The sequence below is a fragment of the Elephas maximus genome, chromosome 4 (assembly GCF_024166365.1).
Source record: "Elephas maximus indicus isolate mEleMax1 chromosome 4, mEleMax1 primary haplotype, whole genome shotgun sequence".
NCBI classification, from domain to species: Eukaryota; Metazoa; Chordata; class Mammalia; order Proboscidea; family Elephantidae; genus Elephas; species Elephas maximus.
The window spans coordinates 171681555-171696329 of record NC_064822.1 but is presented as its reverse complement, the minus strand read 5'-3'; the positions used below and the strand labels follow the sequence as shown (position 1 = coordinate 171696329).

The 14775-nt window shown below is 39.2% G+C and overlaps 1 protein-coding gene across 11 annotated transcripts in view; it reads left to right on the top strand.

Annotated features, from left to right (window-relative positions):
• SLC41A2 (solute carrier family 41 member 2) overlaps window positions 1–14775 on the top strand; it is a 164469-nt gene that overhangs the window by 74189 nt on the left and 75505 nt on the right. For all 11 annotated transcript variants that reach the window (XM_049884245.1, XM_049884246.1, XM_049884242.1 and 8 more), the window contains one exon: window positions 1676–1822. In XM_049884245.1, the coding sequence (XP_049740202.1) occupies window positions 1676–1822 (147 nt within the window). The remainder of the gene's footprint in view (window positions 1–1675; window positions 1823–14775) is intronic.

The following is a 14775-nucleotide window of genomic DNA, read 5'->3' as shown; positions in this document are numbered from 1 at the left end:
TCATAGGAGAACTTTTCATGTAGATCTTTAAATGTGCTGATTTTAAAAAATATAATTCTGTATGATCATATCTTGATTATTACTGCATAATAAATCTTTAGAACTTTTCTGCACTTGCTTTTTTTTCTTTCATATGGAAAATTTCATATTATTTTCAAATCATATTATGGGAAAGATAAATCCAGTAATTTATAAAGCCTCCAGAATGCAAGATGTGTGGCACTGTTTGAAGCAAGACAAAAGATCCTGCTTGTTTAAATTTGGCCTTATAAACCCATTGCTGTCAAGTCAATTCCAACTCATAGTGACCCTGACAGACAGAGTAGACTGTCCCATAGGGTTTCTAAGGCTGTAATCTTTATGAAAGCAGACTGCCACATCTTTCTCCCATGGAGTGCCTGGTGGATTTGAACTGCTGACCTTTTGGTCAGCAGCCGAGTGCTTTAACCACTGTGCTATCAGGGCTCCTTTTTGACTTTACAGGGTAGTAAAAACACAAGATAGCGGAAAAAAACGTGACCGTAGCAAGTAATTAAACTGTACTTCCCAGCACCTCAGATTTATTATCTATGAAATGAGTATGTTGGAATAAAATAAAAATTAGTCATTTTCTGTCTAAAAATGTGGTGAGCTTCTGCTCATTTTTTTCAATAGCCATATTTAGGCTTCCATATTGATTTATGGTTGGCACATTTTAAGCTTTCTTTGCACTGCGTCCTCTTAATGATATGCTGCCACAAGAAAATCTATACCAGTTGGCACAAGAAAACCTGTACAATAGGGTATGGCTATCAGTGCTATCATTTTCCTCCCATTTGTATGATTCAAGAAAATAAGAATTTAAAAATACAAGTACATAGTCACTTTTCATCTGTTCTCTAGCTGTCAGTTCGTAGACAGAAGCTTTGGGTTTAAATACTATCTTTTACAAAGATCGTTTCTTGTGTTCTGGCCTCCAGTGTTCCAGATTTAATTACTTACCTTCTCTTAATGCTTAAGCACTTTTAAATTAAAGAAGCAAGCACTTCTGACTACGAGTATGTAAACACATCTGTTTTTGTTGGTCTTCTTCCGAGTTGCTACACACACACGCACGCACGCACGCACACACACACACACACCCAACCGTATTACAGTCAGGTCAATTCTGACTCATAGCGACTCTAGGACAGAGTAGAACTGCCCCATAAGGTTTCCAAGGAGTAGCTGGTGGAGGGACTGGTGGATTTGAACTGCCAACCTTTTGGTTAGCAGCTGTGCTCTTAGCCACTACACCACCAGGGTTCCGTACACACCTTTCTTTCCTGTTTCCATACTTTATTTGAGAATTAAAATTAAAATCTATGGGTTTGATACACACAAGTGTATTAAATCTAACACATACATATTACAGAATTTGGAATTTTTTTAGCTTTCATGTCATTTTACAATAGTTTTCACATTTCTAAATGCAGTGTTGAACTTCTCAAATCTTCTGTGACCTTCACTTGGAGTTTCTTGAAAAGCGTTTTGCCAAAGCATTAGCATAAAGTATTTTGTTGCTTTAGCCAGCTTATCTAAGCAGTAATCTAACTGAAAATGATATACCATTTGTTTATCCTGTATATTTAAGTGGTTGGGGGATTGATTTTCTTTAAATCACAGCATAAAAAGTGATGAATATTCTTTTTTCTAGGAATAATAATGGTTGGGGTTATTGTTGGTTCAAAGAAGACTGGCATAAATCCTGATAATGTTGCAACACCCATTGCTGCTAGTTTTGGCGACCTTATAACTCTTGCCATATTAGCTTGGATAAGCCAGGGTTTGTACTCCTGTCTTGGTAAGTTGATTGAAAATATAGTGTGTTATTCAGAGTCTCTCTCTCTTTTTTTTTTTAATGTTTTATTGTGTGTAAGGTGAATGTTTACATAGCAAATTAGTTCCTATTTAACAATTTCTACTCAAATTATTCAGTGACATGGGTTACATTTTTCACAATGTGTCATCATTCTCATTCATTCTATTCTGGTTGTACTCTAGTTTCCCTGGTCCCTTACCTTTTCATCTTTGCTTTAGAGTAATTTTTGACCCTTTAATCTCATATAGATGATTTTAAAGGATTATTACTCACAAGTGATATTCTTTATTTTACAAGCAGTCTGTTACTTAACTTAAAGGTAACCTCAAGGGATTTTGGTTTAAGGTTTACCAAGTATTTTAGGGTGATAGTTTCAGGGAGCCTGTAGTCTTAACCAGTCCAGTAAGTCTGGACTGTTTAAGAACTTGAGTTCTGTTCCACACGTTTCTTCTGTTGCATCAGGACCCATTTGTTGTGGCCCTGATCCGAATGGTCGGTAGCGGCAGCCAGGCACCATCTCGTTCTGCTGGCCTCTGGATAGATGAGGCCGTGGTTCCCGTAGACTACTTCCTTCTCTGAGACTTTAGTTTCCTTCTTTCCCTTTTGTTCCAGATGAGAAGAGACCATAGTTGTAGATTAGACCAAAAAAAAAAAAAAAAGTTTTTTTTTTTTTTTTAATACATATGTGTACAAAGACCAGCTGGAAAGAAGAAGATATAATTTTACTGATGCTTCATTTCTGGAAGGCTGTTAACATACTTTTCTTCGTAGAGATAGATCTTTCCTTGGAGTGCATATGCCCATCCACACTCAGAAGTCGCCTGTTGGGCTGGAATCTGGGCCCACAGGAAGTCGACAGGGGCCTTGTTGTCGTTAGCTGCCTTTGAGTGGGCCCTAACCCACGGCAGTTCCGTTCACAGCGGAATGAAAAGCTGCCAGGCCCTGGGCCGTCCCCAGGATCACCTTTGGATCAGACTGTTGTGATTTTGGGGAGTAGATCACCAGGCCTTTCTTCTCCAGCCTCCTTAAATTAGTGTTATTCAGCAATCCCATGAATCTGTGGTGGCCTTCACCCATATGCATACCGTTGTTGAGGCTGATGATCATAATTTACCGATGCTATTTCTTGTACACTGACTATGTGTTGTGGTTCACACATATTTTTTCTAATGTTGACAATAGCTGTATAAGATAAGGATTATCATGTCTAATTTCAGGTGAGAAAACTGAGGATTATAAAGGTTAGGTATGTTACCCAGGTTTGTAGAGCTACCGGTAATAAGGTTGAACCATATCTGTCATACTTAATGATCTCTACCCTCTTCTCAAAATGTGCAGCCAGCTAAGAGTCAAAACAAGTAGGTGTCCAACCTATAATCTTCTGATATATCTGGTTTACTGCTTTCATGGAACACAAGGTCATAGTACTTGAGTGGAAGAATCAGGAAGCATCAAAAGAAGATGGAAGAAATACACAGTCATGGTACCACAAAGAAATGGTAGATGTTCAACCATTTGAAGAGGTAGCATATGATCAAGAACTGATGGTACTGAAGGAAGAAGTCCAAGCTGCACTCTGAAGGCGTTGGCAAAAAACAAGGCTCCAGGATTGATGGAATGCCAATTGAGGTGTTTCAACAAATGGTTGCAATGTTGGAAGTGCTTATTTTTCTCTGCCAGGAAATTCAGAAGACAGCTACGTGGCTAACCAAATGGAAGAGAACCATATTCATGCCCATTCCAAAGAAAGGCGATCCAAGAGAATGCGGAAATTATCAAACAATATCGTTAGTATCACAAGCAAGTAAAATTTTGTTGAAGATAATTCAGAAAAGGTTGCAGCAGGACATGGACACGGAACTGCCAGAAATTCAAGCCCAGTGCAGATTAGGATAACAAGGGATGTCATTGCTGATGTCAGGTGGATTTTAGCTGAAAGCAGAGAATACCAGAAAGATGTTTACCTGTGTTATTGACTATGCAAAAGCATTCAGTTGTGTGGACCATAACAAATTATGGATAATATTGCCAAGAAAGGGAATTCCAGAACACTTAATTGTGCTCACGTAGAACCTGTACACAGACCAAGAGGCAATGATTTGAATAGAACATGGGATACTGCAGGGTTTAAAACCAGGAAATACGTGTGTTAGGGCTGTATCCTTTGACCATGCTTATTCAATCTGTATGCTGAGCAAATAATTAAAGAAGCTGAACTATATGAAGAACAAAGACTAGAGCCTTCAGTATGGAGTACACGTCAACATAAAGAAGACAAAAATCTTCATAACTGGACCGATAAGCATCATCATGCTACGTGGAGGAAATATTGAAGTTGTCAGTGATTTCATTTTACTTAGATCCACAATTACTGCCCATGGAAATAGCAGTCAAGAAATGAAACAACATATTTCATTAGGGAAATCTGCTGTAAAAGACCTCTTTAAAGTGTTAAAAAGCAAAGATGTCACCTTGAGGATTAAGGTGCACCTGACCCAAGCTGTGATATTTTCATATGCTTCATGTGCATGTAAAAGCTGGACAATGAATAAGGAAGACCAAAGAAGAATTGATGCATTCAAATTATACTCTTGGCAAAGAATATTGAAGATATCACGAATTGTCAAAAGAACAAACAAATCTATCTTGCAAGAAGAACAGCCAGAATGCCCCTTACAAGCAAGGATGGGGAGACTTCATCTCAGGTACTTTGGACATGTTATCAGGAGGAACCAGTCCCTGGAGAAGGACATCATGCTTGGTAAAGTAGAGGAAAAGAGGAAGACCCTCAATGAGATAGATTGACATAGTGGCTACAACAATGGGTATAAACATAGCAAGGATTGTGAGAATGGCACAGGACCAGGCAGTGTTCCTCTTATACTTCAGGTCACTATGAGTTGGAACCAACTCGAAGGCACCTACCAGCAACCACAAATCTGTTAAACTCACCTACCCACCCCTAGGCAATAGCTGGATACCTGTAACCCTCTCTTCCCCCCGGGAACAGGCTACTAACTGGACTGGAGAAAGGAGAATGTTATCAATAGACTGGATCCCACAGCCAGTGAAGGCATGAATTAGGTATGCTTAGTGCCCCTTTCCACAATTTTACCAATTAGATAAGTCTTTCCAGGGTGAGAAAAAGAGGAAGAGTTTTTTCCGAGCCTTATTGTTACTGTTATTAAAACGACAAATTCTGTGAGTTTGGCCAGGAACACCGGGGTTGGGAGGTATGGATGGATGGAGGTGTGTTAGTGGTTCTGGAATGGAATCCCCTACATACATAAAAAAAAGATAGGTATATAATTTGCAGACTTGGGTACTTAAATTATCATTAAGTCATTTGTAACACATTTCACAGTTGCATGCTAAATACCAGGTGTCTTGTCAGTTGAAGCCACGGTAGTAAAAAGAGACTACCACTGAAGAAAGTTATGTTATAATAAATATGACAGTTGTTAAAATGATATAGACTCCTATTTGTTGAGATTTTTAATTCTCATATACACATAATGCTTATTGATTTGAAAAAATATCAGCTTTTCCTCAACAGAAGATGAATCAACTGTTCAGGAAAATACTGTGTGTTGACTTTGTAAGTTGTTTTGCAATTATACAAAATGATAGATGAATTCTCCTTATAAAAGACTTAATCAGTATATTACCATCTGAAACTTTTTTGAGACTTATATTATGGTTCGTTAGTATGTTATCTGGATCAAGAAATAAAAAAGAGACATGGAGTAATACCATCACAGACCATAATTTTGAAATTAAATTTATTATTAAGTATTGCTTAGTCTCTTCTAGGCCTTTGTCTTCTTAAAGTTGGCTCAAATAATTCAGATGAACTAATTAAAATACAATCTTTTGCATTTTGTCTGTATCATTTATTCCCCTAAAGGGATACTTTTAAAGGGGTTACCGATTGATGTGGTAATTAGTATAACACTTGGTGGTATTCGTATTTATAGACTCTTAGTAAAGTGTGTGTGTTATGAGCACTAGGGGGCCTCATAAGATAAGTAGTTACAAGAGTGGTAAAATTGGTATTCTGAAAACAAAGACGAGCGACAGGCACAAAACCCCATTCATCATGCTGAGAAGCCCAGCTTTTGGAAACAAAGTTTTTATCCCTGAACTATCTTAGAAACACTTAGCAGTCTTTAGAAATAAAAAGAGGATTTCATGACAGTTACAGGCTTTGGCTGTAAATAGAGGCCATCTGTTACATGGCCTTCAAAGAACTGTGCACTGAGAAAAGTCCCACTTGACTCCTCACTTAGAATTGTTGGTATTCTGAATTGACGTTGAGCAGCCTGTCATGTCCTGCTAGCTTTGATTCGGGCACTAAGACAGACCCACTCTGCAGTCATTCACTGTGCTGCCTTTCTTTTGGTCCTGATAAAGTTTGCTGGTTCATCTGATGTTACGGTTCAAAAAATCTTTTCAATTACAGTTTCGTTTGTCTCTTGCCATACATGGATTTTAACAGAGACATTTGATTTCTGGAGGGTCCTGGAATGAAGGTAACTCCAATTTGGGATCTGAAGTAAATATGGGATTTTTTTCCCTTTGCTTTTCCACTTCTAGAACCAAACAGAACAAAACAAACAAGCCCAGAGCTTGTTTCTACTGACTTAAAAAAAAAAAAAAATGTTTAAGTCACCCCTTAATCAGTTGCTGTCAGGTAGATTCTGATGCTCAACAACACCACATGTATCAGAGTAGAACTGCTCCGTGGGTTTTTTGATGGCTGATTTTTTGGAAGTAGATTGCTAGGCCTTTCTTTTGAGGTGCCTCTGGGTAGATTCAACCTCCAACCTTTTGCTTAGCAGTTGAGTGCATTAATCGTGTAGTTACCCTTAGTCCCCTCTATTGCTTAGTGAGCAGAATTAAAAGTTTTAACCCGGCACTTAGTGCCTCCTAGAGTTGGCAGAAACTTTTAACTTCTCCAGATTCCCCGTTCTTCCCTTTCTTGTACCCTTTACTCCAGCCAAATTCAGCTATTTATGATTCTCATGTATTGTCTGTGGTTTTCTTTGCCTTTCTTATGTCTTTTTCCTAATCTTAGGTGACCAATATGGATTGAATTATGTCCCCCCAAAATATCTGTCAACTTGGCTAGGCCATGATTCCCAGTATTGTGTGATTGTTCACCATTTTGTCATCTGTGTATGTGTTGTAAATCCTATCTTTATGATGTTAATGAGATGGGATTAGTGGCAGTGATGTTGATGAGACTTAATCTACAAGATTAGATTGTGTCTTAAACCAGTCTCTTTTGAGATATAAAAGAAGCAAGCAGAGAGATACGGGGACCTCATACCACCAAGAAAGTAACACTGGACATTCCTCCAGAGCCAACAGAGAGAGAAAGCCTTCTCCTGGAGCTGATGCCTGGAATTTGGACTTCTGGCCTGCTAGACTGTGAAGGGAAACCCTGGTGGCATAATGGTTGAGTGCTATGGCTGCTAACCAAAGGTTCAGCAGTTCAAATTCACCAGCCACTCCTTGGAAACTCTGTGGGACAGTTCTGCTGTGTCCTATAGGGTCGCTATGTGTCGGAATCGACTTGACGGCACAGGGTTTGGTTTTTGGTTAGACTGTGAGGGAATAAACTTCTGTTTGTTGAAGCCATCCACTTACGGTATTTCTGTTATGGCAGCACTAGATAACTAAGACAGTGACCTTTTTCTGCATTGAATTTTTAAAGTACTTTACTGGTACTTCTCATAATATTCTTTATAGCTGGCCAGTTATTTATACCTTTCTGTGTAAATGTAGTACCTTCTGTTATGAGGGTATTAGCTTCTTGAGGTTAAAATTGTGTCTTTATTTTATTTATTTAGTATTTATGGTAATGCCCTGTAGTTTAGTATTTATCGTAATGCCCTGTAGTGCCATATGCCTCCTATTACCCATTGCCATCAAGTCAATTGTGACACATGGCGACCATATAGTACAGGGTAAAACTGTGGCACATAGGTTTCCAAGGCTGTAAGACTTTACAGAAGGAGACTGCCACAACTTTGTCCCATGGAGCCACTGGTGGATTTGAACCATCAGTCTTTTGATGAGTGCTTTAACCACTACACCACCAGGGCTCCTTCCATATACCTAGTAGATGTTTAATAAATAGCACTTTACCAAACACTTTATTCCTTTTGAAAACTATCCAATTAATATGAGTAGAAGTTATTCAGGAAGTGGTATATGCATGGAAGATAGAAGATACATTTCTCTCTGAATTATTTTGACACAGTAATTGTGCAACATGGTAGATGATAACAAAAAAATGATCCTTTCAGTGAGGACATAGTATTAGAGAAATATCTTGCTTCAGCAAAAATGTCTAGATACTAATCAGAGATCACTAATCTTTAGAGATTAGTATCCCTATAAACCAAAAAAACAAACCCATTGCCATCAAGTTGATTCTGACTCATAGAGACCCTATAGGACAGAGTAGAACTGCTCCATAGGGTTTTCAAGGAGCAGCTGGTGGATTCAAACTGTCTGCCTTTTGGTTAGCAGCTGATTTCTTAACCACTGCACCACTAGGGCTCCTCTATAGAAAAACAATACTTTTTATAGCTAGAAAAGATATATTTCAAACGGGAATAGAAAAAGGTATTATTCATACATGCTGAGAAAACATGTAGTAATCTTTAAAAGCTATTAAAAGGATCTAAAGTTGGGCAGCAACTCAAATATAAACACAATGGTTGTTTCCCTTTCTTTCTTCTTCCATGGTTGTAGAAGGATTAAAAAAAATTCTTTTCAGTGTTTATAATTCTCTATAAACCCATTCCAAACCCATTGCCGTCAAGTTGATTCCAATCCATAGCGACCCTATAGGACAGAGTAGAACTGCCCCATAGGTTTTCCAAGGAGTGGCCGGTGGATTTGAACTGCTGACCTTTTGGTTAGCAGTGAAGCTCTTAACCACTGCTCCACCAGGGCTTCAATTCTTGTATACCAAGAGAGAAACAAAAACAAAAACCCATTGCCATCAAGTTGATTCGAACTCATAGCAACTTTATAAAACGACAGAGTAGAACTGTCCAGTATGGTTTGCAAGGCTATAAATCTTTAAGGAAGCAGACTGCCACATCTTACTCCTGACGAGCAGCTGGTGAGTTCGAACCTCCAGCCTTTTGGTTAGCAGCTGAGCACTTAACCACTGTGTCACCAGGGCCCCTAATTCTTGTATACACGTAGTGTTTAATGATTTGAAAAAAATCAACTTTTCTCATCTTAGGCAAGATCTGAGAAGCAAAATGTTGATTGATTTCTCATTCTTCAAAGTTAACTATAAAATGATGTCTTAGTTAAAACTGTAGGAGGAATAGCAATCAGCCTCAGGTTGCTGTAGTCCTCTGGAGACTAACAGGGATGCCACCTGGTTATTTACAGGGCATTCTAGAATATCATTGTCTTGATGTGGTGATGTGGGTAGAATCTAAGTTTGTCTTGCATGTCACTCTGCTTCAGAGATTTTTTAGTACTGTAGCATCTTAGTTTACAGTGATCCCTGACATTTCTGATGAAGGCATTATGAAAGCATTTAGGAAATTGCATATAACTTACAGTGCCCATTGCTTTGTCGTTCACATGGAAACAGCGAACATATAAAAATTATCACCCATAGCAGCTACATATTTAGGAAGAGCTTGGGGTGAGAATAATGAATACTATTAACAAAATTATGTAACAGTAGCTAGAACATGCCACCAACAGTCTAGAAAAAGGTAAAAGAGCTGTGAATCACAGTTACGTTTGGCAGTTAAGTGAAATCATAGCAAGTTAAACCACTTGACTGTGTTAATCCTTACTTGCCCGTTGTTGTTGTTAGGTGCTGTCGAGTCAATTTTGACTCATAGCGGCCCATGTGACAGAGTAGAACTGCTCCATAGGGTTTTCTCGGCTGCAGTCTTATGGAAGCAGATCACCAGGTCTTTCTCCTGCGGGCCCACTGAGTGGGCGTGAACAGCCAACCTTTTGGTTAACAGCTGAGTTCTTAACCATTTGTGCCACCAGGGCTCCCTTTCCAGTAGTTTTCCTTTTGGAAGTAGATTGCCAGGCCTCATGGCATCAGGACTAATGTACATGGATATTTATTAGGCTTGAAATTCCACGAAGTCGAGTAGTGTCTGGGGTCTTAAAAGCCTGTGAGTGGCCATCTAAGATACTCCACTGGTTTCACTCTTCAGGAGCAAGGGAAAATGAAGAAAACTAAAGACATGAGGGAAAGATTAGTCCAAAGGACTAATAGACTACAGCTACCACAGCCTCTACCAGTCTGAGTACAGTACAACGAGGTGGTGCCTGGGTACCACCACTGACTGCTCTGACAAGGATCACAAAGAGGGTCCTGGACAGAGCTGGAGAAAAATGTAGAACAAAATCCTAACTCACAAAAAAAGACAAAGCCTTACTCGCCTGACAGAGACTGGAGAAACCCCGAGAGAATGGCCCCCGGACACCCTTTTAGCTCAGTAATGAAGTCACTCTGGAGGTTCACCTTTTAGCCAAAGATTAGATGGGCCCATAAGACGAAATGAGACTAAATGGGCACAGTAGCCCAGGGGCAAGGACTAGAAGGTAGGAGGGGACAAGAAAGCTGGTAATAGGGAACCAGCCCAAGGTTGAAAAGAGAGAGTGTTGACATGTTGTGGAGTTGGTACCCAATGTCAGAAAACAATATATATACTGTTTAATGAGAAGCTAGTTCTGTAAACCTTCATCTAAAGTACAGTAAAAAAAAAATTATAACGGTTACATGTTGAAATGATAATATTTTGGATATATTGGGTTAAAGAAAATATTAAAATTAAAAAATTCCACAAAGTTTCATGCATACTTGTATTAGTTTCATATTGCTGCTGTAAAAAATTGCTGCAAGCATAGCGGCTTTAAACAACAGAAATTTATTCTCTTATAGTTCTGGATATCAGAAGTCCGTAATGAGTCTTAAACCCATTGCCATCGAGTTGATTCTGACTCATAGCGATCCTGTAGGACAGGGTAGAACTGCCCCATAGGGTTTCCAAGGAGCGTCTGGAGGATTCGAACTGCTAACCTTTTGGTTAGCAGTCATAGCTCTGAACCACTATGCCACCAGAGTTCCCTGATGAGTCTTACTAAAATCAAGATGTTGGCATGGCTGGTTCCTCTGGAGATTCCAGGGGAAAATCTGTTTCTGGGCAGAATTTTTCCAGCGTTTTTGTGGCTGCTGACATTCCTTGGCTTGTGACCATATCACTCCAGTCTCTGCTTACATGGTCTCATTGCCGTCTCCTTTTTATAGTCAATTCTGCCTCTGCCCCCACTTATAAGGACACTTATGATTACATTTAGGGCCCATCCAAAAAATCCATCTCAAGACTGTTAATTTAATCACATATATAAAGTCTCTTTTGCCATATAAAGTTAACAGTCATAGGGGCCAGAAATTGGGATGCGGATATCTTTGGGAACCATTATCCAACTTACTACATTACCTATCACTGTATAGCCAGGAATTAGTACTGAATATTATTTCTACCAGGATCTTTTAAGTGTGCTTCGTTCAGAAGGAAGAGGCTATTTTTGATTTTGTTATTAATGCAGAACTTCATCAGTGGCTTTAAATTAGCCATTTAGTGGTCCTCTAAAAGTATTTATGGAAACCCTGGTGGTGTAGTGGTTAAGTGCTATGGCTGCTAACCAAAGGGTCGACAGTTCAAATCCGCCAGGCGCTCCTTGGAAACTCTATGGGGCAGTTCTACTCTGTCCCATAAGGTCGCTATGAGTCAGAATCGGCTTGACGGCAATGGGTTTGGGTTTTGATTAAAAGTATGTATTTACTTAAAAGTATTAATTAAAAAAAAAACTTTTAATTTGGAGACAATTTCAAACTTAAAGAATAGTTGCAAAAATAAAAATAGTACAAAGAACACCTGTATACCCCTTGGTCAGATTTCACTAATGTTCACATTTCACCCCATTTGCTTTATCTTTTGTTCTCTCTTTCTATGTATCTATGTATATTCTTTGTCTTTTATGACATTGATGTTTTTTAAGTATACATTTCCCCCTCTTTTTTTTTTTTTATTGCTGGAATCCCTTTCTAATGGAATATAATTCACATACCATACAACTCACCCTGTGAAATCCAGTGGTGGTATGTAGTGTATTCACAAGGCTGTGTAGCTATCACCACTGATCTACTTTGTCTCTATGGATTTGCCTATTCTGGACATTTCACATACGTGCAGTCATACAATATGTGGCCTTTTTTGTCTGGCTTCTTTCACTTAGTGTAACGTTTCCAAGGTTCATCCATGTTGTAGCATGAATTAGTACCTCATTCCTTTTTATGGGCAAATATTCCATTGTATGGATACACCACATTTTGTTTATCCTTTCATTGATTGATGGATATTTGGGTTGCTTCTACTATTTGGCTATTATGAATAATGCTATTACGAACATTTGTGTACAGGTTTTTCCATGAACGTATGTGGTAATTCTCTTGAGTATATACCTAGGATTGGAGTTGCTGGGTTATATGTTCACTCTATGTTTAAGTTTTTGAGAAATTGCCCACTCATTATTTTTAGTTTCTTTCCTCAGAAAATGTTCCCCCCTTAGAAAATTCAGGGCAGTGATTCTAGGGTTGAGGTGATAGGCACTTTTTTCAACTTCAGATGTCCTTCGAGATTTTAGCGTTGACCATAATTAACGTAAAGCCTGGAATGGTGCTCCTCCCGTGATCTGAGAATGAAATACTAAGATAGTCTGCCCTAGCAGAGTAGTTTTCATTTTTGTTTAGTTGGATTTTAATGCTTTTAGTTTTCTATTTGATCCTATAAGAAGATTGCTGGATATTTAGTTGTTTTAAGAAGTAAACATTTTTCTTAATAAAGTATCATGGAGAAAATGACATTAAATGTATCCTTGTAAAAATGGCTTCGCTGAGGTGTCTGACCTCCTCCAACCCCATGAGGGGGAAAGAGCCAAGATCAACAGCCCAAGGCTGATTCCTGTGAGGCAGGGGTCAGATATGCCTTCTTTCTCCGCCATCTTTACCAACTCTGACATCAGTCATCCCTCCCACAGTACTCTCTACTGGGTTTGGGGCTACACAGAACTCACAGGCCATGCTCACAATTGTGAGATTTATTAGGAAGTAACAGTTACAATTCAAGAACACTCAGGATATAATCATCCATCAGGGTAGCGTCTCCCCAGCGGTGCTCGCACGCGTGCCTCTCCCTGGCCCTCAGTCTCTGCCCAAAGGCACTCAGCTTTCTGTGTCCATGGGCCAGGAAGCCCATCGCTGCCGGGTCTCTGCTGTTGGGTCTCTCCTTCCTTGGTGGTGGTGGGCTCTTCTACTCTGCTCTGGAATTGGCTCTCTTTTAAGGCAAAACAGACCAATCCCCATAGTAGGCCACAATTACCCTATCACACAATCACCTGGGAAGGAGTTACAGGATGATGACTAGAAAGGCCAAACAAGTGTAATCAGTCACACCGCAGTCATATTCCTTTTAATAGAAGAAAATATTAAAATGACTTTTGTTAGTAACATTATTTTAAAGATATGATGGCAAATCCAGATAAATCCATGGGAACAAAATTTGTTGGAATGCTATTTTACTATTTATAATAATTGTTTCATCCTACCTGATAGGAGAAAATGAAAAAAAAAAAAAAGATTCATCTTGTTCAAGCATCTTTAGTCATAGGTGAGAAGATCTTAAATATCTTAAGAAGTAAAGAAATACAAAATTCAATCAAAGATAAAAGTCTGGATAGGGGTTGCAGAATTCTCTGAGGCGTCAGAATAATTTAGTAACATTTAACTTAAATCTAAGGCCACAGGCTACAAGAACTGTGAGATCGGCTCTGTGTCTGAGTTATGAAGTCTCTGTACAGTCAAACTAGAGTCACTTAGAAGAATCTAGAAATGTTCTGGCTGAAGTCTAGGATAATGATAAATCTTTGATCAGCTAAAGTAATGTCACCAAAAATAGTTTGGAATGACATAACTGTTTTAGTAATAGGTAGGCAAATTTTAACCCAAGGGAGATTTAGAATTAAGTATAAAAATATGTGAAAATCAAACTCACGGCATTAATAGTGTTATGCTAAAGAGGCAGTACATATTTGTTATTTTATATACTCACTGGGTGGTGCAAAAGGCTAACATGCTTGGCTGCCAACTGAAATATCGGTGGGTTGGCTTCACCCAGAGGCACCTCAGAAGAAAGGCCTCATGATCTACTTTTGAAAAATCAGCCATTGGAGACCCTGTGGAGCACAGTTCTACGCTGAGACACATGGGGTCACCATGAGTCAGAAATGCTTCAACAGCAAGTGTTGTTTGCTGTTTTTTAAGCTCTACTACTAAGGTGTAACCCTTCTGGGGTTTCTACTGAATGCTATGGGTATTCAAAGAGGCCTCTCCTCTCTGTTTGATTTTGAATGACCCCCAGCCTTGTGTAAACTGGCTATTTTTCAGTTTACAGCTCCCTGGTCATTCTCGGCCTGTCCTTGTGAAGTTTTACCCCATCCAACAGATCCACCGGGGAAAGACCTGGTGATCTGCTTCTATAAAGATTACAACCAAGAAAACCCTATGGAGCAGTTCTACTCTGTTCCGTGGGGTCACTATGAGTCAGCTACGGACTTGACAGCGCCCAATAACAACATGCATGACTTAGTGTTCAGTTCTCAAGTTCGTTCTCTGATAGCTTCCTCTTCTCCAGTATTCTGCCCTGAAAATTGCTGCTGCCTTAGCCTCGCCAAACTCCAGTCTTTTGTCTTCTCAACTTGGCAAGGCTGCAGTGCTCTGCTGGAATTCTCCCTTCCTGAGCTGTGGTCTGGAATGTGCCTTTAGGCAGAAAGCTGGGGCTGTTGTAGGGCTTATCTCATTTCTTTCC